This window comes from Mixophyes fleayi, chromosome 7, assembly GCF_038048845.1.
Source record: "Mixophyes fleayi isolate aMixFle1 chromosome 7, aMixFle1.hap1, whole genome shotgun sequence".
Classification (NCBI taxonomy): domain Eukaryota; kingdom Metazoa; phylum Chordata; class Amphibia; order Anura; family Limnodynastidae; genus Mixophyes; species Mixophyes fleayi.
The window spans coordinates 22,896,874-22,923,529 of record NC_134408.1 but is presented as its reverse complement, the minus strand read 5'-3'; the positions used below and the strand labels follow the sequence as shown (position 1 = coordinate 22,923,529).

Genomic DNA, 26,656 nt, shown 5'->3' with positions numbered 1-26,656 from the left:
AGTGCCCCCTATGATGAAATTATTAAGAAACATGGTACTCAACATCAGCTGTAATAACTACAAACAATAATCACAGGAAAAAACAAATTCCCAGACATTGCATTATGATTTATTCATCAAAAAGAACTCTGTAATATTTCAGCATAATTATCTTTTATACTAAAGCAATAAAAAATGCACACATCGATACACCGTTACATCTACAACACATATAATGAAATGTTACAAAATTAATGTGGTTGCCACATTGATGTGTGAAGTGGTCCATAGTTTATTTTCTCTTTCCATTATGGGGGCTATCCTGAAATTAGTTGCCTGCAGTTTGTACTGTGCAATTGTGGAATTCTGGGAGGTAGGTATTTACCAGCTACTGACTCGCATTGGCTCAATCAAAGATTTAATTCAATAAATGAATGGAGCACAGATTAATTCATAAGATCAGTGGTAAATGAAGAGGGCACAAACATCCTGACCCAAATAATGGGTCAGGTTGATATCTCTGCACATGTTAACCAATGGCAGCCATGCAGAATGTATATTTCATAAGAGATTGACTGACCTGGTAAAACCAACTAAGGGAGAGAGGCTGATAATTGTCAGGGCAGCCATTTAAAAGCACATATGAAATACACGTAGAGCAGAGCACCATTGCAGCGAAATCAGATGCAATTTTTGCTTAGTGCAGTATCAATTGGGACATTTTTGTGACCTGAGATTTGTTAAGCCCCCATACATCCTTTTACGACCAAACTAAGGTATAACTGTTATATAAAGCATGTCTCTGCTTAATTTTGGCTCATCTGGAGTCTGAATTATGGGACAATGAGAGTTAAAGATTTAGGGGTAAATGTATCAAAATGCGATTTTGCAACTCCAGCGATTTTCTCGGGAGAGTTGAAAATTGCCGATGTATGAAGCTGAGATTTCATGCAAAATCGCCAGAGTTCTGCTTCTGTCAAAATCGCTATTTGCAAAATCGCCAGAGATCAAACTCACCACTGTTTGCCACTGCAGCTATACAGCTCTCAAATGTATGAAGCTGCGAGTTAGCAAACTCAGGAGAGTTTGCATCAAAACACGCCAGATACAACACGCTGCTTGATAGCAGCGTGTTGTACAAACACATCACTGTTACACTGCCCTGGCAGTGTTAAATCTGTAAAGAATAGATAAAAGTTGAAAAAAGAAAAGTGTGGGGTCCCCCCTCTATTCATGCTTAACCCTAGTGCTGCCTGACTAGTGCTGGTCCCGTGAAAATCGGGGAAAAATTTTGCGTGGGGTCCCCCCAATTTTCACTTTACCAGCACTAGTCAGGCAGCACTAGGGTTAAGCATGAATAGAGGGGGGACCCCACACTTTTCTTTTTTTTCACTTTGAACTATTCTTTACAGTTTTTACAGCTGCCTGACAGGTCGGTGTAACAGTGATGTGTTTACAACTCACACAGGAGAGTTTGCCAAACACAGGAGAGTTAGCTAATCTCGGGAGTGTTTACATCGCACAAAATCGCCAGAGATGACCAGTGGGTTTGAATTTCGGTGTCAAAATCGCAGCTTGATACATTTCAGGTTTTTTTTTTTTCAAAACTCGCGGGTAAACACCCACGATTTGCCGCGATTTAAACACGCTGGCAAACTCAAAGATTTGATACATTTACCCCCTAGGGATGAATTTTTCAAGCTGCGGGTTTGAAAAAGTGGAGATGTTGCCTATAGCAACCAATCAGATTCTAGTTATTTATTTAGTACATTCTACAAAATGACAGTTCGAATCTGATTGGTCGCTATAGGCAACATCTCCACTTTCTCAAACCCACAGCTTGATAAATTCACCCCTTAATGTGGAAGGGAAATCTGTGATACATGGGAGTCCTAGTTTTACTCTTTAGCACCGGTTCAGACATTTTGTTGTAGCAGAGCCTTCCTGGTTATGGTGGTACATTTAGAGCGTATCTCCTGCAGTGAAGGTCTCTCTGGCACAGGTGGTGGCGTGGGGCCATTGTTGTCTGCAGAGACAACAATTCTAGGCAATGAAGGTTTCAAATTAAATCCAGGATCCTTCCATTCTTTTTCTTCCATGAGATCAGCTCTTCCTACAGTCCCATCCTTACATAAATTTGCATTCTCCTCTTTTGCCGAAGTAGATCTCAATGCCACAATGTCTTGCTTGTTCCACTCCACATAAAAACTGTCTCGTCTGCTTGACCTGACGGAATTCTGAGCAGATGAGTCAGGTAAGTCTTTCAGGCCACTCAAGGATCTAGATATCCTCCGATGTAGTTGGGCCTTGTGGGTCCTGGCCTCAACGCTCCCACTTTGGTTCAGGCCCAGATTGTTATTGTTATCTAGATCTCTTAAAGCCTTCAAGAGATTCGGGGTGGAGCCAAATCTATCATGGTTGAAGGGGACTTGCAAGTTCTGGTGAGGATTTTTGTATGGCTTGAGAAACATGGACGGAACATATCCAAATCTTCCGTTGTAACTAGCGGGGACAGAAAATATCACTCATTTATCATAGAGAAATAGATTTACAAATACACAAAAATACCTTTAGTCATATAAATAAATAAATAACATTTCACAAAATAACATGCTGTATCTGTCTGGGATATTGAGTGAAACAAACTGTACAATGTCTCGACATCTAACCATCAATCACATGAGAAATATTGTCTTTTAAATTAGTTACCAACTTTCCCTGTTTTAAAGTTTAAAAGATTTATCTCTGTGTCGTCGTCCCCACACACACACACGAGAAATGTCTCTGTTTTTTAATACTAACCAACGACACAAAACAATTCCTTTTCTTCAGCTAATTTTACCATCTGTTTTTTCCGCTCTAGACCACCAGTGACCAATCAAAATACTGCCAGATGCTAGCTAGACTTGTTCTAAAAATATTAATTTTCACCGCATCACCAAAGAGATTAAAGGTTTTATATTCTAAAATAATATTATTGCAACAGCAGGATTGTCTGATGTAAGCCGTACCTGGCTAAGCTCCAGCGCAGTAACTCTGAATATCGCCTATAAACATCAACCTTAATAGTAGAATACAAGTAACAAATGATACTTATGTTGTATTAAGGGATAGATCCTCTTCTCTTCTGTATCAATCGTGCATTCATAGAAAAATTAACATATATAAAAAAGAGAGAAAACCCCCCAAAACATAGCGTAATACTATATAAACAACGTAAGATTTAAACATGAAAGAACTTAGGGCTAGATTTACTAAACTGCGGCTTTGAAAAAGTGGAGATGTTGCCTATAGCAACCAGTCAGATTCTAACTGTCATTTTGTAGAATGTACTAAATATATGACAGCTATAGTCTGATTGGTTGCTATAGGCAACATCTCCACTTTTTCAAACCCGCAGTTTAGTAAATATACCCCTTAGTGTTCTTAGTGATGGTATTCTCAATTGCTCCAGCAATTCCTTCCCCTTAAGGGAGAGCACTTACAAAAACAAATTATTTTCTGTGCTTATCAAAACGCCTTCTTGAATATATCCAATGTGATTGTCACCTTCACCTCCAAACTCCCATTGTCTGTGTACTGACAAACAATATAAATGTTGAGAGCATTGTGTTTTAAGAATTTTTCAATATCCAGATTTCAAGTGTTTTAGTGACGAACATTTCCCCAGTATGTGTATGAGGCATCCGAAAAACAGTGGGGAAAAATTTATATCTTGTGCGATATTGTAAATATAAAATTTTTAATAGCATAAAAAATATATTAAAATATAAAAACATATCCAAGAGCGCATCAAATATATGGATGTAATCCTACCACAAACAGATGATATTGTGTATGGGACTAAAACATGAAGTCTCCCAGGATGCCCTCCAAATGTTCAGATCCTGGTGTAAGTAATTATACACCTCTAGGAAACGAAACCTTTACATTGTCTCGATTCGTTTGGAGGTTTGTTTGGAGGTGAAGGTGACAATCACATTGGATATATTTAAGACATGTGTCTCCTCCTTATGTGATATGAATGTAACGTCTTCAATATTCCAGAAGTGAGCCAGGCCTCCAATAAATAAATGCTAATAATAGTAATATTACTTCTCTTTCAAATGGATCACATGTTATGATACGAGATTATGGAAGAGCTCACCAGACCAGCCACCACCCAATGTCAGACTCCTCAATCACTTCCACAACAACTCCGACTGTCAGAGAGATCTCATCTGAGTTCTGAGCCACGTAAGCCTTCTCTGCATAGTAATATGTACCTGGAGAAATGAAATATTAAATATAACAGTATACTTATACATTGACAGACAAAGACGCAAAAGGGCCTGGAAACTGGAGAGGAAAATTGTTGTTAAGGGCTAGTTAGACTTTTTGGGAATGCTAAAACCGACTTCACTTTCCACCAACTCTTTCAAACTGCTAATTTAAGGCAGTGGTTCCGAAGCCTGGTTTGGCCAATGGGGGGTGATTCTGAGAACACACAATTTGTTCTTCGGCCACAGTGTTCATTTCATGCACTGACGTGGATTAACGAGAAGGTGGTTCATGGGATGTTACAGAAGATGTATTACCATGTTGGGCACTCGCTTTTACAATGGGCATTCTAGTATGTCTAAGAGCTGTAGCAAGACCACCAACGTGTTCATGGTCTGAGCATTTTCTTGATGTATGGAATGTTAACTATTTAAATTTATTTAATTTTTATAGACAAATCCTCACATTCATCAGTATTTTTTCCTTAATGCTGATGTCAAAATCTGATGTTTTAATTGAGATTGACAAACATTGTTTGGATTAGTGGGCAGCACGGTGGCTTAGTGGTTAGCACTTCTGCCTCACAGCACTGGGGTCATAAATTCAATTCCCGACCATGACCTTATCTGTGTGGAGTTTGTATGTTCTCCCCGTGTTTGCGTGGCTGTCCTCCTGGTGCTCCGGCTTTCTCCCACACTCCAAAAACATACTGGTAGGTTAATTGGCTGCTATTAAATTGCCCTTGGTCTCTCTCTCAGTCTGTGTGTGTGTATATTAGGGAATTTAGATTGTAAACTCCAATGGGGCAGGGACTGATGTGAATGAGTTCTCCATACAGCGCTGCGGAATTAGTGGCGCTATATAAATAAATATATAGATGATGATGATGATGAATGGCCTAGCTGTGCTTTATAAAGGATGTTGGATCAATAGATCCCTAGATGGCTGTATTTTATCATATGTATATTTGCCTCACAATCCATTTGGAAAACGACACAAATAGATTCTGTTAAAGTGATATTCTAGATGAGCTCCAAGAAAAAGAGCGATTAAAACTTACCAATTCCAGTGTAGATTAATCCATCCAGCAATTGTTTTAGCAATTGTATTTGTCACTGAGCCAACTGCAAAATTGTGATTTGATAAATGGCACCATTAAGATCGTGCCTGGAAAACTGATACTGATGTGTCTCCATGAAAAATATACACAAGTTATTAAGACCTCCCATAAATAAATACTTTATGTATATGTTTATGGTCATATCAAATTTGGCGTCCTCGGTTGCAGGTGTTTTGCACATGAGTTAAATACTGACTGTTTTTTCATGTAGCACACAAATACTTGATAGCTTATTTGTACACTGACATTTAAAGTTGATATGTGTGTGCTACACGAAAAAACAGCCAGTATTTAACTTATGTGCAAAACAGAATACTAATTTGCACCCCTTGTAATGTAACATGGTTTTGTCCAGGAGACTGAAATAAGAAGTTTCTCAAGTTAAGATCCTTAATGAATCAGGCCCCAAGTGTGCTTCTATTGAGTTCTAGGCCAACTTTACAAGACAGCTTCCACTAGTAATGACTGCGATGAGACTTACCACTACTGAATGACTTTCTCCTTGTGTTCCTGTTTACAGGCTCAGACTTTATCAGATAAGGAGCAGGAAACCACGCCAAACATTTGTCTTCATTCTCCACCAGCCACCAGCCTACAAGTAAGTGACAGAAATGTACTGTAACATATTGAGCATTGATATATAGACTCATTCTTTTTTTTTTTTTAACTCCAATTAAGTATTGCGACTACCAGTGGTGTCTTTGATGATGACATCCAGACCTTCGTTCTTCCGGACCTTGAACGATCTGTTCTTGGTGTCTTTGGTTTCGAATGTGTCGATGCAGATATACCTCTCTGAGATGATGGGCTGGGAGGTGGGCTGATAGACCTTGGGTGGGCTCGTCCCCTTGCTCTGTCCCTGGTCGTTCTCCGGCAGTAATATCACCAAGCTGCAAACACGAGAGATTGTTTCATGATACGGTTTCAGCCGTTATTCCTGAGACTAGACAACTTTCTTAATATCTGTGCAGTCAACTTCAACAAATAATTATAGCTATCGGAAGCATGGTGAGCCGGTTGTGCCAACAAAGTTGAATGTCAGAGGGCAAGGGATAAGGGAGATATTTTGTTTCCCAAATCCTGGTCCATCAAAAAAAAAAGTACTGCAAATGATATTTAATTATTATATCTATTTTGTCTGTATTTGTAATTTATTTTAAAACAGAAGTACCTTTATATTTTTAAACAAAAGGAAGAATTGTGTGAATTGCTGATTTGAATTGACACTAAGGGGTATATTTACAAAATTGCAGGTTTGAAAAAGTGGAGATGTTGCCTATAGCAACCAATCAGATTCTAGCTGTGATTTTTTTAGTACGTTCTACAACATGACAGCTAGAATCTGATTGGTTATTTACTAAACCCGCAGTTTAGTAAATATACTCCTAGGTCTACCAAACTAAAAATACATTGTTTGTCCTTTGATTTTGAATGTTTTAGGTGTTGTCTCTTGGAAAAAAAAAGTCTAAAGTGGGTGGTTGTCTTATAGAAAGGACTGTATAAAGTGTATCTGCATTGTCCATGCTGGTGTACGACAGGGTGAAACCGGTAGTGGAGGTGGGGTGTATACGGTGGTATGCCATACTGCACCTTCTACTACTGCCTTCATTGTAACACTATCACATTCCATTAACTTACATTACCATTACATACCACCACTTCTAAATTTCCACTTGACCACTGGGTGAAACCATATTACTCTGAAGTCGTTCACTAACTTTCCCAATGCCAGTGGGTGTTGACATTTTAAGACCTCCACCCAAATTATTTTAACAATACTTGTACTTTGGCATTACCAATTGAGCTGAATCTGCTTTTTTTTTTGTTCAGAATGAAAAATAAGACAAACCATTGTTATGGTGCAACTTCAAGTAATGTGTAAACCTTTGTCTCTCTGGCGTATGGACAATGCAAGGACTGATCACATGACTGTGCGCTTCTGCTGAAGCTACTATAGTGGAGAGAAATGCGTCAATGAGAGAACCGCGTCAATTATTTTCTATATGCAGAGAAACGCGTCAATGATTTTCCATGTGCATTGAAATGCGTCAATGATTTTCTATATGTGGGTCGGCGCAGTTATGCATTTGAAAGCCAAGTAGGTTTATATTATGCTGGAAACTAGAAATTACCTTTTAATGGCGATTTATGGAGCCTGTTACAAACACAAAGGAGTGGTGAGAACTAGCTGCCGGTCATCTCTTAACATCTTAGTAAATAAGACAATTGAGACAAATGAAGTGGACAATTGACTTTTCCAATTTAAATACAGGTCACCAATGTGTTTAATCCAAGAATCGCTAGTGTAATTTTTTAAAACTAAATATTATTATATTTTTATCTTTCAATATTTTTCAGAGGATTTAGCGCTGCCTTGTTTTTATTTATTTCTTGAGTTCCAGTTTAAGAGATACAGCATCTCTGTAAGGAGCCACTTGACATTCCTCTAAAAATTACCCAAATCAATGTGTACAAGGTTGTTTCCACCCCCCCCCAGGTTGTCTGGTGACAGAGTTGTGATAAATCTCTAGTGACGGAATTAAACACAATAGACTGACAACATCTATAGAATGTACAAACATCTATGCTATGAAAAAACGTTAAACAAGAAAACAGCAATGAATGATAGAGAAAGATTATCTGCCTGGAGCGAGAGTGTGGGTGTGAGAAGGTACTTGTACAGTATGTGATATGTGGCACATATTATGTGCACTAGTAATGGGTTATAGTAATTTGGGGCCACTAGGATCTAGACAGGAGACTAAGGGGTATATTTACTAAACTGCGGCTTTGAAAAAGTGGAAATGTTGCCTATAGGAACCAATCAGATTCTAGCTGTCATTTTGTAGAGTGCACTAAATAAATGACAGCTAGAATCTGATTGGTTGCTATAGGCAACATCTCCACTTTTTCAAACCCGCAGTTTAGTAAATCTAGCCCTAAGTTGCATTATGGATGAGAGTCACATACATGTAATAAATGTGCATAGTACAAACATGCTATAAAACACATCTGTACTTGTAGGCAGACTTCTTTTTCTATATTAGTTCTCCTATAGTGTTGCCCATTGACTGGTTTCAGATCTTTTGTGCATTTTACAACCTCTTGAGGACTTCCAGCATATGACATTAGTTATTATAAAGTATTAAGTTACCATCCATTGACATTACTCTACTCAATAGACAGTGGAGGTCATTTAGGAATCTGCAGCACCAATGATGCTTTGAGAAGTCATGCACCTAATTTCTGTACAAATTAACATTTTTTTTACTGGAATCACACAGATCTGCGCATCGAGTTTGGCACCTTCTCATGGTAGAAGACGGGGAGATCCGGTGATTCCGTGGTGATTGCTGGATGGACGACGCACCCACCTGACAAAATTGAAAACAAGTTTCTCTTGTGGGATGAGGCTATTATAAATGAGAATCATGTGTGTAGAAGGTGTATTTTGGGGAACAATTGTTGCTTAGGAGAGAAGAATTTTTCTTCCCTCAAACAAAGACTGGAATGTTTATACATCCTCAGAGGTGGTGGAGACAGAACTTCAGCCTATACTTTCAGGTGGACTTTATACAGGAAAGGCCCTTTTTAGTTGCATTTCAACCAATGTAATTAAAAAGCAGCAAAGATGGTTTCCGATGAGCAGACTTTTTGGGGAAAAAAGGACAAGTTTAAATAAATGACGGAGGTTATGCTAAAGCGATAGTGGGCTGGACTTAGAAATTAATTCTAAAATACGCCCACAAAGTAATATGATATAGACATGAGCAACGGAGAAAGCTTTACAGGTGAATCTTCCTCTGCTGAGCCAGTCTGTCAGTCTCTACATTGGCTGCCTGTATTTCCACGAATCAAATATAAAATTCTTCTACTAACAAACAAGGCCGTCAACAAAATTGCACCGACATACATCTCCTCACTTGTCTCAAAATATCTCCCAACTCGACACCTCCGTTCTGCACAAGATCTGTGTCTCTCTTCCACTCTCATCACATCCTCCCATTCTCGGTTAAAGGACTTTTTTCGGGCTGCACCCACTTTGTGGAATTCCTTCCCTTGCACAGTAAGACTTTCCTCTAGTCTTCAAACCTTCAAGCGTTTTCTGAAAACCCACCTCTTCAGACAAGCTTATAATATTCCTCAACCACCATCTTAATCTCCCCTTTTACCACCCTCTACACAGCTAACACAAGACAACAACCCTCTGACCAACATTGCTACACACACAGCCCACTCAGTACTTTTACCTTTGCACTCTAGCTGGTCCATTGTGCAGTATGATGTAGCACATGCCCTTGTGTTTCAAACTCCCATTGTCCTATAGATTGTAAGCTTGCGAGCAGGGTTCTCTTACCTCTCTGTCTGTATGTATTACCCAGTATTGTCTTATTAATGTTTGTTCCCAATTGTAAAGCGCTACGGAATTTGCCTGTAGGCTAATATTTTTCTACAGTTGCTTGTCTGTAAGTCTTTCTACGTACAGTACACTGTTATTCACCTGTTTTCTGGGAAAGATGGAGTCAGATCCTGGTTGTTTGGAGAGAAAAACTGGATAACGTCCTTGCACTGGGAAATCTTGGCGTCTGTCTGAAGAAGCTCCTGGGAATAAATCTCTAACAGACGGAGCCTGTCCAGGAAACGCGTGGAGAATCTGCTCCAGAACAGCACCGGGATGTCTTTAAAGAGAAACGGAAAACAAAGATGGCTTAGGGAAAGATGAGCCTTTAAAGACCCTTAATTTATACATGAGTTTATGTTTCCGTTTTTACATTTCATTTTTTATTTATATATTTATTTTTATTTTAGCATATATAAGTGGGAGGAACATTGTTTTTCTGCCAAGTTAAAGGGTGTGACCACGTTTTGGATAAACCCTAGGCTGTGTTATCTGTTCCCCCCCTCAATGTGACATATGGGGAGGTTGGTACCTCCTCCAGGACCCAGCGCCGGTGCTAGGGTCCTTGGCGCCCTAGGCACAGTGTGAAAATCACCGCCCCCCCCTTTAAAAATCGCCGCCCCACCCCCTTTAAAAATCGCCGCTGCGCTTCCCTCCCCTCAGCTCCCCTCCCCACCCCTCCCCATGTCTTTCTTTAACTTGCCTGCATGAAGCTGCTCCTCTCTGCTCTGTCTTCTCCCCTCCACTCACAGACACTGTCGGGCCGTGATGATGACATCATCACGACCTGTCACTGTCAGTGAGCGGAGGGGAGAAGACAGAGCAGAGAGGAGCAGCATCATGCAGGTAAGATTCAATAGCCCCTTCCCTCCTCTACTCCCCGTGGATTTCACTTTTTTTTTAATTTCGAGGCGCCCTGCAGAGCCCGGCGCCCTAGGCAATTGCCTAACCTTGCCTAATGGGAGCGCCGGGCCTGCCAGGACCCATACCAGAAGCATGGAGCTGCATAGTGTATGTTTGCAGTCTAGCAGCTCCCATACAATCCTCTCCTATAGATCTAGGTAGAGATATTCAGCTCCATGGAGGGAACTGCACTGATCTAAATTCAAAGTCAAAGTGGGGATTGTACAAAACTGGACATGTCCTTTATAATCAAATACTCCCCTAGTGGCCAAATTAGTATAAAAGTCAGACATTGCATGATTGAGAATGAATAAATAGTAGAGATGAGCGCACTCGGATTTTTGAAATCCGAGCCCACCCGAACGTTGCCGATCCGAGTCGGATCCGAGACAGATCCGGGTATTGGCGCCAAATTCAAATCTGAAACTGAGGCTCTGACTCATAATCCCGTTGTCAGATCTCGCGATACTCGGATCCTATAAATTCCCCGCTAGTCGCCGCCATCTTCACTCGGGCATTGATCAGGGTAGAGGGAGGGTGTGTTAGGTGGTCCTCTGTCCTGCTATATCTCGTGCTGTTCAGTGCTGTGCTGTGCTGTGCTGTGCTCAGTCCAGTGGTGCTGTGTCCTGTGCTCTGTCCTTCTGAGGTCAGTGGTGCTGCTGGGTCCTGTGCTGTGTCCTGTTCAGTCCAGTGGTGCTGTGTCCTGTGCTCTGTGCTTCTAAGGGCATAGTTATTTCCCCATTATTCCCAAGTTTTTAAAAAATAAAAAAAAAGTTATAAAAAAAATTAAAATAAAAAATTAAAAAAAAAAAAAATTATAACCAAATTTGCAAAGCCAATCCAGCAGTATATAAGCCCATTGGTACTGCAATATTACCAAGTTCACACATTCAGCAGTAAAAGTCCAGTGGTACTGCTATTACAAGGTTCACTGATTCAGCAGTGTATAAGTCCAGCGGTACTGCTATTACAAAGTTCACTGATTCAGCAGTATAAGTCCAGTGCTACTCTCCTGTGCCGCATATAATTTTTAAAGGCTTTGCCGAGTGTGTGTGGCTTTAGGGGTACGCTCTCTTGTGCTACATATAATGGAAAACCAAAATTTGGAGGATAAAGTAGGGAAAGATCAAGACCCACTTCCTCCTAATGCTGAAGCTGCTGCCACTAGTCATGACATAGACGATGAAATGCCATCAACGTCGTCTGGCAAGCCCGATGCCCAATCTCCTAGTACAGGGCATGTAAAATCTAAAAAGCCCAAGTTCTCAAAAAATAGCAAAAAGAGAAACTTAAAATCATCTGAGGAGAAACGTAAAGTTGGCAATATGCCATTTACGACACGTAGTGGCAAGGAACGGCTTAGGCCCTGGCCTGTGTTCATGACTAGTGGTCCAGCTTCACCCAAGGATCTAAGCCCTCCTCCCCCCCCCCCTACAAAAAATTTAAGAGAGTTATGCTGTCAGCAACAACAACAAAACAGCAAAGAACTCTGCCTTCTAAACAGATGACATCACAAATCCCCAAGGCGAGTCCAAGGGTGTTGTTGGTTGTGAACCCTGTCCTTCCCATCACTGTACGGGAAGAGGTGACTCCATCCAGCATTTGCAGCACGCGCTCTGCATATGCTGGAAGAATCACCCACAGTCCAGTTACAGATTTGGCTAATGAAGGTGTGAATGTTGTACACTGGGAGGAGGATATTGATGTAGCTGGCGCTGAGGAGGATGTTGATGATTATGATGCAGACAGATACCAAATTGCCTTTCTCAATTTCTATTTATATTCTAGATTATATAACGGCTGAAAAGTTTTCTGTTTTACTCCTAGTGGAGAGGGGATCTGATGCAGACAGATACCAAACTGCCTTTGTCCATTTCTTTGTATATTTGAATTTCTAGTTCTACAGTCTATGCAGGCTGCTTTATTTATATTCAACTACAAGTGTAGCGTGGGGGGGCATAGATAGCCACCAAAGTAACATGGTCCATTTAATTTCACTTTCTAGCTCCACAGTCTGTGCAGCCTGCTTTTTTTTATCTTCAAAGTATTTATATTTACAAGCCTTGCAATCTAAATTAACTAGAGGTAGTGACGTGGTAGAACTCCAAAAGGCAGTTTGGAAGCCCCTGTACAAACCGGCTCTATTTTTTAACTGAGTTGTCCTCCCTCCAGTGTGTACTCGGAAAGAGTTTTTAGTGCAGCGGGGAACCTGGTCAGTGAGCGGCGAAGGAGGTTGCTTCCTCACAACGTTGAAAAAATGATGTTTATAAAATTGAATAATCAATTCCTCAATGAAGTACAGCACTGCCCTCCAGACAGTACAGAGGGACTGTGGTTGTGGAGTCCAGCGGGGACGAATTGATAATGTGTGAGGAGGAGGAAGTACACACTGTAGGGGGAGAGGAATCAGAGGTTGAGGATGAGGACCACATCTTTCCTCAGTAGAGCCTGTTTAGTTTGTACAGGGAGAGATGAATTGTTTTATTGGTGTGGGGGCCCAAACAAACCAATCATTTCAGCCACAGTTGTTTGGTAGGCCCTGTCGCTGAAATGATTGGTTTGTTAAAGTATGCATGTCCTATTTAAACAACATAAGGGTGGGTGTGAGGGCCCAAGGACAATTCCATCTTGGAACTTTTTTTTTGCATTATATGACCAATCAACAGTCGTTTGCCATGTTCAAAAAGTAAAACCAAATTTAAACAAATTCAAGAAATTAAACCAAAAGTAAAATGCCCTGTCATAATTTAAAACAAGAGGTATTGACGTGCTCTAAAACTACTGTATTGTTGTTTATATTTTATAAACACTACACTTGAAAGCTTGAGTCTTTCAATAAAAAAGTAACTGTCCATTGCACGAATATTTGCAACAGGGACAATTTTAGGGTTAAGAAAGTCAACTAATAACACTTCGACGCTGTCTGTCTTTATAAACACTACACTTGGAAGTTGGAGGAGGTATTGTGGCCCCGGCACCAAATTTACTACCGGGGCCACTCCACTGTGCAGTCCATATTTAGGTGTATCAGATATTAAACAACGGTGACAGTTGATGCCCAATTTTTTAATTATATTGTGGCCTCGGTACCAAATTGTGTACCGGGGCCACCACACTACGCAGTCCATACCCTTTTTTGGTGGAATTCTGACCCGTGGAGGGTTTTTTAATTATATTGTGGCCTCGGTACCAAATTGTGTACCGGGGCCACCACACTACGCAGTCAAGATAGATAGATGCGTATCATAGATAAAGTACATTCAGTGGTGTGGGGCAAATTGAAAAATATTCAAAATGCACTGACATTATCAAAAACAAGAGGTTGTCACACGCTGAAACTCCAATATGTATATGATGGAGAGGATGGAGGAGCAGCCGTATGTGCAGTGTAATGCAGACCTGTTGAAGGTTTTTTATATATTTTATTGTGGTGCCCAGTGCCCACTACTCTACGCAGTCCAGATACTATTTTTGGGTGTAATTCTGACCTGTTGAAGGTTTTCTATATATTATATTGTGGTGGCCAGTGGCCAGTCCTTTATGCAGTCCAGATACTATTTTTGAGTGTAATTCTGACCTGTTGAAGGTTTTCTATATATTTTTTATTGTGGTGCCCAGTGCCCACTACTCTACGCAGTCCAGATACTATTTTTGGGTGTAATTCTGACCTGTTTGAAGTTTTTCTATATATTATATTGTGGTGGCCAGTGGCCAGTCCTCTATGCATCCCAGATACTATTTTTGGGTGTAATTCAGACCTGTTGAAGGTTTTCTATATATTTTTTATTGTGGTGCCCAGTGCCCACTACTCTACGCAGTCCAGATACTATTTTTGGGTGTAATTCTGACCTGTTGAAGTTTTTCTATATATTATATTGTGGTGGCCAGTGGCCAGTCCTCTATGCAGCCCAGATACTATTTTTGGGTGTAATTCAGACCTGTTGAAGGTTTTCTATATATTATATTGTGGTGGCCAGTGGCCAGTCCTCTATGCAGTCCAGATACTATTTTTGGGTGTAATTCTGACCTGTTGAAGGTTTTCTATATATTTTTTATTGTGGTGCCCAGTGCCCACTACTCTACGCAGTCCAGGTACATTTATTGGTGTGAATCATACAAGTTGATGGTTTTCTTATTATATATATTGTGGTGACCCACTCCTCTACGCAGTCCAGGTACATTTATTGCTGCGAATCATACAAGTTGATGGTTTTCTTATTATATATATTGTGGTGACCCACTCCTCTACGCAGTCCAGATACATTTATTGGTGCGAATCATACAAGTTCAGGGTTCTTAATATATATTGTGGTGACCCACTCCTCTACGCAGTCAAGGTACATTTATTGCTGCGAATCATACAAGTTCAGGGTTTTTAATATATATTGTGGTGACCCACTCCTCTACGCAGTCCAGGTACATTTATTGCTGCGAATCATACAAGTTCAGGGTTTTCTTATTATATATATTGTGGTGACCCACTCCTCTACGCAGTCCAGAAAGATACCTCGTTGCAACGTTTTGGACTAATAACTATATTGTGAGGTGTTCAGAATACACTGTAAATTAGTGGAAATGCTTGTTATTGAATGTTATTGAGGTTAATAATAGCGTAGGAGTGAAAATAAGCCCAAAAACTTGATTTTTAAACTTTTTATGTTTTTTTCAAAAAAAATCCGAATCCAAAACCTTAAATCCGAACCGAGACCTTTCGTCAAGTGTTTTGCGAGACAAATCCGAACCCCAAAAATAACGAAAATCCGGATCCAAAACACAAAACACGAGACTTAAAAAGTCGCCGGTGCACATCCCTAATAAATAGTATGGACAAGCAATAAAGTACATACTGAATAAAAGCTAATTTGCTTAGGGATAGAAAGAGTTAATATAGAATTGATTAAATTGTGCTTTTAGTCTGAATAAGGACTTGACAATTAAATATGCAGAAGAATGTGATTTTTGTTTTAATATGTGTTACATGTTATCTCCTAAATTTGATTTATAGTTTCCTTCTGGCCTTGACAATATGAAACGGTTATTGTTCATGCTTTCATTAGACAATGCTTTATACTGTTTGCTTGACACTTTAGCTATGTTTAAGCCACACCTAGCAGATAAGAATCTGTTTTCTGCATGCTTCTGTAAGGATGTGAACATGTCTATAAAAACTGCCATTATTATACTAGTGTTTAGTCTTGCATACTTTTGTACTTGCAAGCTCCGTGCACGTATGAAATAAAATTCTGACTTTGAAAAGACTTCTTTGTTTCCAGAATTAATCCATAATAATAAGGAGCAGGGAATGATTAATCTTCATAAGCACATGGCTGGGGGGTTGGTCAATTCGGGCATACCCTGGGCACCCTAGACTTCCTCTGCTTGTATGCACACCCACTCACCCACACTTCTTACTTTGTGTAGAACCGTATGTGTGCTGGGAGAACAGAGGGATTATGGCAGTGATGGCCAGGGGCGGATCTAGAAAACTACTGTACCCGGGGCGATTTAGGGGGAAGGCGATTTAGGCCCTGCCCCTTTCTAAAATCTTTGGCTGCCGGCGTATGCACACTATGTGCAGGTCCGTCCAGTCGTGACAGGCAGGGACAGTGTGCTGCCCGGCTGCTCTGATTGTGTTTTAAACACAATCAGAGCAGCCGGGCAGCACACTGTCCCTGCCTGTCACGGCTGGACGGAACTGCACATACTGTGCAGCCGTCGGCAGCAAGTGTCTGCTATAGCCACACGCTCCAAGTATATCACAGGTACGAAGCTGCTGGCTGCTGCCCCTCCATGTGTGTGGGCATAACATGCTCTCTCTCACTCATAAGCAGCTGTTTGTCATGTTAGGAGGCAGGGGCGCACGGAGGATTGTCGGGGGGGGGGGGGTTTCTCCCCGCCGACCCCCCAAAAAAAAAAAACATGAAAAGAGAGCTGATGCGCATGCGCAGCAGCTCCGTTTCGCCAGCGCTGTCCTATACAGCAGCCGCGGCGCTGTCTAAGAAGCGTCTGCGGCGGTGCAGTATACAATACAGCACCACCGCGGACGCTTCTTTGACAGCGCCACAGCTGCTGTATAGGACAGTGGCCACTTAGTTAGCGCAGAAGGGGTTTCTAGAGACTCAGAAACCCCCCCTGCGTGCGCCACTGGAAGGGAGGTGCTTCTCACACACAGCAGAGCAGAATCACTGACAAACTTGCTTTGCAGAAATGCCCTGTGCAGATTCATGCACAGGGACGGGGCCAGTGACATCACAGTAGCTCAAATGATTGCCTTCTCCGCTTTCTTACCTATACCTGATCTAAACTCAACACTGGGTCGTATTTACTACTGAGAGCCCCACGCGGTGACAAATCTGAATTTTTGTTTATTACTGCTTATCACTGATACAAACACTCCAGGCATGCCCCGGCCGACAACCACACAGAATGGACAAGAGGAAGCAAATATGGAGTAAAGAGTGGACATGCGCTGCTCTTTAATTCATATTTCCCTTAATACATGTACCCACTTGTCATATGACAATAGTATGTTGAATGATCATTATGATCAATATCTAATATGATCAATATCTAATTATATAAAAAAGAAGTGGATGTCGCATTTGAAGAACCAAAATTAGAATGATCTATAAATTAAAGTATTTGCTTTTGGCAGACCTAATATTTCACATTTAAAACCCACACAGTTATTAACACTTATACTAAAGAACATTTCCTTCTTGTAAAACCCACAAACACTGAATAGTATTTAGATAAAGATTAACAGCTAAAGGGGATTTTACAAACATATTTATAATTTATTTTCTCCAATAGATAATTAGTTAGTTGGGCATATAAAATATACATGTATAAATAATGAGTTTATGTTTGCTTGTATTTTAGTGCTCTGTGAGTCATTTGGCAGAATTCTTACATATCTCAAAACATAAACATTGTAGGTAGATTTTTACAGTTTTTATTACCATATTAATATTGTTTTGACTTTATTTCTCCTTTCAGATCACTTTAGAACCACTGTAGAACTTTTAGAACCATGTGAGATCCACATACAAACTAGGGGAGTACATACAACATTATGGCTAATTCCTGCCTTGTATTCCCTTTTTTTGTGTGTGAAAACTTTATTTATAAATTTTTCGTTACACATGTGATATAAATTTGACACAGTCCAAAGAAGACCTAAACAAATAACATCTACAGAATGTAAACAAGAATAAAATGAACAATCCCAAATGGGGTGCTACCCAGGCCCGGCGCTCCCATTAGGCAACGTTAGGCAGTTGCCTAGGGCGCCGGGCTCTGGAGGGCGGCACTGAAGTGGGGGACCCAGTGATAATTAAATAAATGCGCCCGCCCGCTCGCCCGCTTGCCCGCCCGCTCGCCCGCCCGTTCGATCGCTATAATGCGGTGCTGCACTGTAGCAGCACCGCAGTTTAAAATTTACCCAGCGCCTGACAGCGTCGTGACGTCACGACGCACGACGCTGCCAGTGTAGAGGAGACAGAGAAAGAAGACAGAAGCGAGGAAGAAGAGAAAGGAAGGAAAATGAAGAATTTAAGGTGAGTACAGGAAAGAGGAGGCTACAGATAACAGGAGGGGACGGGGGACGGATGCTATACATAGGGGGAGAACGGAAGCTACAGAAAGAGGGGAATGGAAGCTACAGTAAGGAGGGAGAATGGAGGCTATGCAAAGGGGGAGAATGGAGGCTATACAAAGGGGGGAGAATGGAGGCTATACAAAGAGGGGAGAATGGAGGCTATACAAAGGGGGAGAATGGAGGCTATACAAAGGGGGAGAATGGAGGATATACAAAGGGGGGAGAATGGAGGCTATACAAAGGGGGAGAATGGAGGATATACAAAGGGGGGAGAATGGAGGCTATACAAAGGTAGGAGAATGGAGGCTATAGAAAGGGGGAGAATGGAGGCTATACAAAGGGGGAGGATGGAGGCTATACAAAGGGGGGAGAATGGAGGCTATACAAAGGGGGAGAGTGGAGGCTATACAAAGGGGGGAGAATGGAGGCTATACAAAGGGGGAGAGTGGAGGCTATACAAAGGGGGAGAATGGAGGCTATACAAAGGGGGGAGAATGGAGGCTATACAAAGGGGGGAGAATGGAGGCTATAGAAAGGGGGAGAATGGAGGCTATACAAAGGGGGTTAATGGAGGCTATACAAAGGGGGGGAGAATGGAGGCTATACAAAGGGGGGGAGAATGGAGGCTATACAAAGGGGGTGAGAATGGAGGCTTTACAAAGTGGGGAGAATGGAGGCTATACAAATGGGGGGAATGGAGGCTACAGAAAGGGAGGAGAATGGATGCTACAGAAAATTGGGGGGGGGGAGGAGGAGGCTGGAGAAAATAGGGAGACGGGGGATTACACTTAGAAATGTCCTTGAGTTAGAGACTATGGGGTCTTTATACTAAAATAGTGCCGTGACAAAATGCAGCGATGCATAATGAAGCACAGCTTTAATTCACCTTGCTGGGGCTACTCTAGGATAGTTAAGGAACCATTTATGTGTATTAGTTTTTGCCCTCTATTTGGCTCTCCTTTGTTGCCCTCTATTAGTATAATTAATTTTACATCTGCAGAGTACATTAACAAATGCAAATAAAATAGAATGGTCTGGATTATCTGTCATTTAGATTACCTTTCTCTATTTATTTGCATGTGTTAGTATATTTAATATATCATCTACAGAATACATTAATAGACAGCAACAGAGGAGAGCCAAGTAGTGGCCAAATACCAAAAAAAAAAGCCAAGTAGTGGGCAGGGGGGCATGTGAGTAAAGCTGGTGTTATGTGGCTAGCATATGTGACACAAGCTGATGGGCAAGGGGTGACATATGTGAGAACAGCTAGTGGGCAGATGGGCAAGTGTGAGTGAAGTTGGTGGGCAGCGGGATACATGTCAGCGTGTAACAGGTGAGTGATGTCATGTTTTCTTTTCTTTCATTTGTTTTGTTCTGAAGTCTAGCATTTGGAGCCTTCCCTCTAGATATCCTGTGTTTGCTCCTGGGCAGCAGTGAAGCCTGGACAGCATTCTGTATCAGACATCAGTGCTGCGTCAGACATCTGGACTGCATTGTAGCCAGCCAAGAGGAGGTAAGAGTTATTATTTTTAAGTGTGTTAGTGGCTGGGAAATATAATTTTTTCTTATTTGGGGGGTGGGGGTGGGGGGGGGGGGGGCGGCAAGCTTAAGCTTTGCCTAGGGTGCCGGGCAACCTTGCACCGGCCCTGGTGCTACCATAATACAAATAGATAGAACATAATAACTGGAAGCTAATGAGAAATCGAAAAGAGATGTGAGGAAGTTCTTAGACTTCTGATCTCCTGGTCTCCTTTACGAATCTGGACCCCCAGGTACTTACCAGGGTTGACTTATGGCTCATGCCAGCTGGTTAAAGGTTAACATATGGGCAACCCGAAGCTTCCTGTAACTAAGGCACCCTGAATAATAGTGTCAATAATTCATGTCAGTTTGGTCTTTGGCTGACCTCCTGAGATGGCCCATTGAAAGCCACACATGGCATAACACCAATGCTATTAAATGTATTACAACGAAAGGTTTCCTGGGCGTAAAGCCCACACATGCTCAATTCATATACTTAAAGACTAAGATAAAATCATGTATAAATAAGATAAAAGAGTAATCTAAACAATGTGCATTTAGGCTTAGGGTAAATATAAAGCAGGGTGGAAATGTTTACAGAAAAAAAGATAAAGTGCCAAAATTTTTAATTAGAAAGTGAAAATACTCTCTTCAAGTAAATGAATACATGTTAACCTATTGAAATCATGGATTTCCTAGTTGCCAGATATGAAGGAGGACACAAATTCCCAATTGTGGCCAGAACTCCAGGGTGATAGCCAGGAGTCGTAACGGTTCCTCTCCCTTCAGTCATGTTTATACTCAATAGGACACTGCAACATATATAATATACAAGACTTCCGCTTACCGAACCTCTCCTTGTAGAACTGAGAGCAACTGGAGACGACCTTTGCTGGTTCGATGGCTAAGTAGTTAGCACTTCTGCCTCACAGCACTGGGGTCATGAGTTCAATTCCCAACCATGGCCTTAACTGTGTGGAGTTTGTATATTCTCCCTGTGTTTGCGTGGGTTTCCTCCGGGAGCTCCAGTTTCCTCCCGCACTCCAAAAACATACGAGTAGGCGAATTAGTTGCTATCAAAATTGACCTAATCTCTCTGTCTGCATGTATGTTAGGGAATTTAGACTGTAAGCTCCAATGGGGCAGGGACTGATGTGAATGAGTTCTCTGTACAGCGCTGTGGAATCAGTGGCGCTGTATAAATAAATGGTGATGATGATGATGGTCCCCACCATTATACTAGTATCCCATTAACCTCCACAAGGCAACAATGGGTTGAGTCCCTTCCCCCAGGCATAGGACAGATCCATCCCAAAGCTGGTAGAGATACATTTTCCTTTTATCCTCATCTCCATGGTAAATCACAGTACACAGCATTGTAAATTAAGTGTGCACAGTAAAATGGTGCACTCTACTTCCTTGGCCTGCAAATACGACTACAGATGCAGAATTATGCGACCCATTTTAAGAAACGTTGTAAAGTTGCATGAGTCCAATAAATCACTATTGCAAATTCTGGGCTATGCCACACCAAGAGCCTGGTTTAGAAAGTCGCCCGTACACAGTAAGGGGGAAACAGGGAATTCAACTGCTGGCGATGTAGCGCACAGACCTCGCGGCGCGCACATTGCCGGCAAGTACAGTAGAAATGAGCGGAGATTTCTATCAAATCTACTCCGCTTAGTGTCTCACATTCAAGGTAAATCGGGTCTGTAGGGAATTCCACAAGTGGGAGAGGTGGTTACCAGAGACGAGGAGCAGGTCAGAGTTAGATCTAAGAGGGCAAGAGGGAGAGGATTTCGAAATCAAATTTGAGATGCATAAAGAGGTGGACTTGTCGAAGGCTTTGTAGGTAAGGGTGTGTAATTTAAATTGTATTCTAGATGACATATAAGGCCAGTGTAGATATTTGCAAAGTGGTGAAGAAAGAGGAAGATCAGTCTTGCTGCAACATTTACAATGGACTGAAGAGGGGATAGATGGGTTAGGGGAGGAGGAGAGGCAATAGATGATGAAAGTGGATAAGAGTTTTGTTAGCATCTTGGTAAGGAAGGGCGTATTGTGCCAATATTTCTAAGATAGCGTTTGGATGTGAGGAATAAAGCAGAGGGCGAAGTCAAGTGAGACACCAAAGTAGCGGCAGGGACGGGCTTAGCCGGGGGGCAGGGGGGTATCAGTCCCCCGGGCCGCTCAGTCTAACCACTGTTAGGGCGACCTGCCCAGCCCCCCTCCCCCCCCCCGGATGCAATAATACCTTATTATTACCGGCGGCCGCATCACATGACACGCGATGCGTCATTGATGATGCGGCCGAATCGCGTGTCATGTGATGCGGCCGACTGTGCGCCCCCTGGGCTTAAACTTGCCAGCCCGCGCCTGAGTAGCGGGCTTGGGAGGAAATTGTGGTGTTATTGACAATAAAGGAGATCTGAGGGTAGGGGGTGACCCTTGGAAGGTAACAAGCTCTGTTTTGGACATGTTGAGCTTTAGGTAGTATTGGGATATCTATGTGGAAATAGCAGAGAGATGGTTACATGTTATAGCACAGAAAGGGAGAGGTCATGGGGAGGAGAGGTAGATTTGAACTCAGCGCTGTGAAGCATAAGTGTTAACCACTGAGTCATTGTGCTGCCCAGTTGGAGAGAAGGACCAGATAAGTTGGGAGGGAATAGATATGAGGGGGCAGGTTGTACTGTAAGATGATGAGATGAGTGCAGAGGCTTCATCTTCTGTATCATCCTGCTTATCACTTTCTGCTGCAACTTAGGACCGTGCTTGTGTTAACACTGTGTGTGCTGGACGGAAGTAAATACCTCTTGGTCTTTGACGATAGTGAAGCCAGCGGTACCAGGAGGGAAGAGATCCGACTAGCAGCAAAAATAAAAGGTCTGGGCATCAGACCTAAATAGTTTTTAGTGTGTGGTACCACTTGTAGGACTAAATATTAAGGTACATTCCATGTGTTCCAATGCTTTTTACCAGTGCATCTGTGTGCACAAGCCCAAAAACTTAAGATACTGCAAGACATCTTCCAACTGTGATTAGAAAAATGTTTCCATGAATTGCTCATGGTGCTTTCCCTACATACATTTCAATACATTTAGCTCTTGACATTATTTTGTTTGGATTTTTTTTGCATTGAAGCCGCGACTTCGAAAATGTAATTTCCCATTTTACGTTCATGGTGCACAGTTTTATTAAATGAAAGCCACAGTTTTCCAACTCTTAGCTGCTTTCCTGTTTTTGCTTGACACGAGAAGCAAATCCGAGAATTGTGATATGGTGCTCACAGAGATTACATGGTGAGCATTCTGCTGTGTGGTGTGTGACAGTAGCAATAGTCATGCTAGTCAATAAGCTTATGTATTACACCTACATAACTGCATTCTTCCGATGCTTCCAGCCGTGACATTGTCATGCACATTGTAGCGTGTCTTTAATTTATGCCTCCTGAGTAAATCCGCCACTTACCTTTAAGTATGGGAAGAATTCTGTCAGCTTTATTGACAAGCCCAGCCTCTAGAGGGAACATTTTTGTAAGCAGTTTCTAAATGAACAAAGAGAGGTTACACTAGAGAGGTCCTCACCCAGTAATTACTAGAGGGATACATTGCATCATTTTGCACCTTAATCCCCTCATGCATGAGCTGCAGCCTGTCCTAGTTTTATGAACAAGGGCCAGTCACAGAAACACGAAGCAGGCAGCCATTTTGTGGAGTGGTCCAATATTCATGAGAGTAGGCTTCATTCTCATGGATATTGGAAACTCCCACAAAATGGCTGCCTCCATTTTACTTCTGTCACGTAGCTGCAGCAAGTCAAAATAAAAGATACTTTTCAAGATGCTGAAGCTTTAAAAGGGAAAATTAGTACACAAAAGCATTCTTCTAATGCTACGGTCTTTAGACCTCATTATACCCTTGTGATTTGTAGACTATTTTATGCATAGTACAAATATATACTGTAACGTACTATGTGGTTTTGGAAAAAATATAAATAGTAAATAAAAAGTTTATACTACACAGGCCTAATTCACCAAGGCATGCATCTGCTGATTTTTAGCGTATCGTCTGCAAAATCACTCTGCACAGAACCGGAAATACGTCCTTGAAAGAAGCCCTATACGCTGCGTCTTCGTACGCAAAGGACGCTTACTTCAGCCTACGATTTTGGGGATTGAATTGGGTAGGGAAGGGATGTTTTGCCGTAGCCAACGTACAGTAGGAGCGTGCCAAACGTTGTTGTTTTTCTGCTGCCTGCTCGTATCTCTTGCTCCAGCTGAGGAGCTAGGATTGGAACGACATTATTCCTTCGTTGAATGAGATTTTTAGTCTGTCTATAAAATCAAATCAAACGATACAATGGGCTTCATCATTGGAGCGTAGACGCTAATGCTGTATCGGCCGGACGGTCGTTTATGGTGGGATGGCCCAATAATTGATTGAAAAACCAGTAGTGTGTACCCAACCTAGTCCTGATCAGTAGTGATGACAATCTCGTATGCATGCTATAACATGTGTTTGCAATCACGAGCAACTGTAAAAATGTATTTTATATTCAGTAGACATTAACAACATTCTAATAAATGTATTTCATGGAAAAAAATAAATGAAAAAACACTTTTCTTTAAACTGTTTTATCATTTATGCCTTTATTTTTAGCAGGTGACACTAATTCAATTTTTTTTTATTTTCCTATGCGTTCTTTAGCAAATTTATATTCCACATAGGGATTGGACGTATCCTGCAGCATGTTGTGCAGTAGAGCACAGCAGACCTGCCCCCGAATTCAACAGCGCCCGTATCTTGAGATCCGCGCCTTGATGATTTCAATTTTGGGTACTCAGAGCCTAAATACGTGCGTATAATACTGAACTCGGGTTGCGCTCAGACTACATGCCTTGATGAATCAGCCCAACACATGCACAAATGGACATATAACAGAGTTAATATTACCAAATAAGATCTTATTATAGAATGTCCTCACACCAAGGTACTACAAGGGGGAATTTGCATTCACATCTGCGTACAATTTCAATGATACTTTCCATATTATAATAGTTCTCCCCAGTGTCTGCACAGCAACCAATAAATTAATGTTACTTACGGAAATATCCTTAAAATCGTCATATGTTCTATATATACGAATATTATTGCGATCAGACCACAGAATGCAGAACATGTAGAGCTGCCAATACAAGAAACATAATATCATTTCATTTGTAAATGTCAGCGAAGTCTGACAATAACGTTTAAGAATGTTGTGTAGCCTTCAAAAATGTGTTTCCTATTCTTAGCACTCTCGTATATTTTAGCAGAAGGTGTTACTAGAGAATGGTAACAAAATAAATAGAATGTGACACTTTTCTCTGTACGTATTGATGCACAAACGTCTTAAAGTTTTGTTTTAATCTAGCAAAGGGAGTAAAGTACATGTTTGTTTCTTTTTGATTATGTGACATTTAGCTTCATCTCAACAAAACAGCCCAGTTACATTCTCAACACCGATTTCACTTAAAGCCAAAAGTATTCAGATCAAACTTCAATGCAGTTTTGTCACTAAAATTATATCCTGCAGATATAATTAATCAGCTTCCAAATTTAGATTTCTGAACAATATCTTTCTTTTCAATAAAATGTTTTATTTTTGAAACACCCCAGTTAAAAATCATGAACAAATATATGTAATATCCAACTTTGTTTGTTGTTTTTTTTCATTCAAATGAAATTTGAAACGTTCAAAAGAAAAACAAAACATTTATAAATCAGTTCAGTGAGAAAGAAACTATTATGCTAACACGTGGAATACGAATGGCTGAAGATTTGCTCTTCTATAGTACTGATATATAGGAAGCAAAAGTAGGTACAGAGACAAAATTGCAATTTTTACCATGTATTGGTGCAAATTCTTTGTTTCATTAAAATTATGTTGCATCTGCCCTCTGTGACTTTGCAGAAACTTGATTAGAAATGTAAGTTTGGGTTTGTGCAGGTGGAATATGAGAACATAAGAGGGAGCGAGTGTTCTACTGAGGAATGGGAAGTATGTAGCATAAAGCTACATGGCTTACACACATGAATGAAGCATCTCAGGTACTATAGATTACCTTTTGTCTCCCATGCTGCAGCAATCCAATAGATTTAGCCTCCACTGGGTATCGGCTCATGTTCCTTCTCTGCTCTCACCTGCGCTGTGACTGATCTGCTCACCTGTACAGCTCAGGATGTCGTAGACAGAGGCAAAGGGCTGGGCGATCATAAGACAGTCACTGAGAGCACAGCCCCTCTTGTATTATTTAAACCTCCCAATGTTAACCTCCCATTATGCAATTCACAAAGAGAAGAGACCAATAAACTCTAGTGCCAATCCAAATATTTCAAGAAAATTAAACATATCGCAGTTTTGTTTCCAATTTTTAATTTTTTTTAATAGGCTATGTTAAATTATTAAGTATACTTCCACTTCAAGTCGAAAAACTCCATCACAGAGATTACTCCCTGGGGTGGGCTGTTCATGGTCTCTGGTAAGTCCCCCAATGTCTGAAATAAGACAGAGAATGTAGCAGACCCACAAACGTAACAAGTCCTGTGTGTGCAGGTATGTACAGATCCGATCTATCTAAGGTGCAGCTGCCTCTAACTGATGTTCACATGTCAGTGATATGACAGCGATCACGCCTGTTCACATGTCAGTGATATGACAGCTATCACACCTGTTCACATGTCAGTGATATGACAGCGATCACGCCTGTTCACATGTCAGTGATATGACAGCTATCACGCCTGTTCACATGTCAGTGATATGACAGCCATCACGCCTGTTCACATGTCAGTGATATGACAGCTATCACGCCTGTTCACATGTCAGTGAT

The 26,656-nt window shown here is 41.2% G+C and overlaps 1 protein-coding gene across 1 annotated transcript; it reads right to left on the bottom strand.

Annotated features, from left to right (window-relative positions):
- Positions 1–1,747: 1,747 nt before the first annotated feature.
- LOC142098644 (NADPH oxidase organizer 1-like) lies at positions 1,748–26,034 on the bottom strand. Its single transcript, XM_075181474.1, has 8 exons — positions 25,892–26,034; positions 24,892–24,972; positions 23,257–23,332; positions 9,861–10,038; positions 6,050–6,249; positions 5,841–5,951; positions 4,127–4,244; positions 1,748–2,481 (listed from the first exon to the last, which is right to left on the bottom strand). Exons 1-8 carry the CDS (start codon positions 25,949–25,951, stop codon positions 1,896–1,898), a joined length of 1,410 nt encoding a protein of 469 aa, XP_075037575.1. The 5' UTR covers positions 25,952–26,034; the 3' UTR covers positions 1,748–1,895.
- Between the last annotated feature and the right edge of the window lie 622 nt (positions 26,035–26,656).

What these genes read in the sequence shown, in the direction of transcription:
- LOC142098644 (XM_075181474.1), bottom strand. Translation starts at nt 25,951, where the DNA reads ATGAGCCGATACCCAGTGGAGGCTAAATCTATTGGATTGCTGCAGCAT. An exon ending in AATTCTTCCCATACTTAAAG is followed by an intron (nt 10,039 to 23,256) that starts GTAAGTGGCGGA and finishes TTCTCTTTAAAG; the next exon opens with ACATCCCGGTGCTGTTCTGG. An exon ending in CCATCTTTCCCAGAAAACAG is followed by an intron (nt 6,250 to 9,860) that starts GTGAATAACAGT and finishes TCGTGTTTGCAG; the next exon opens with CTTGGTGATATTACTGCCGG.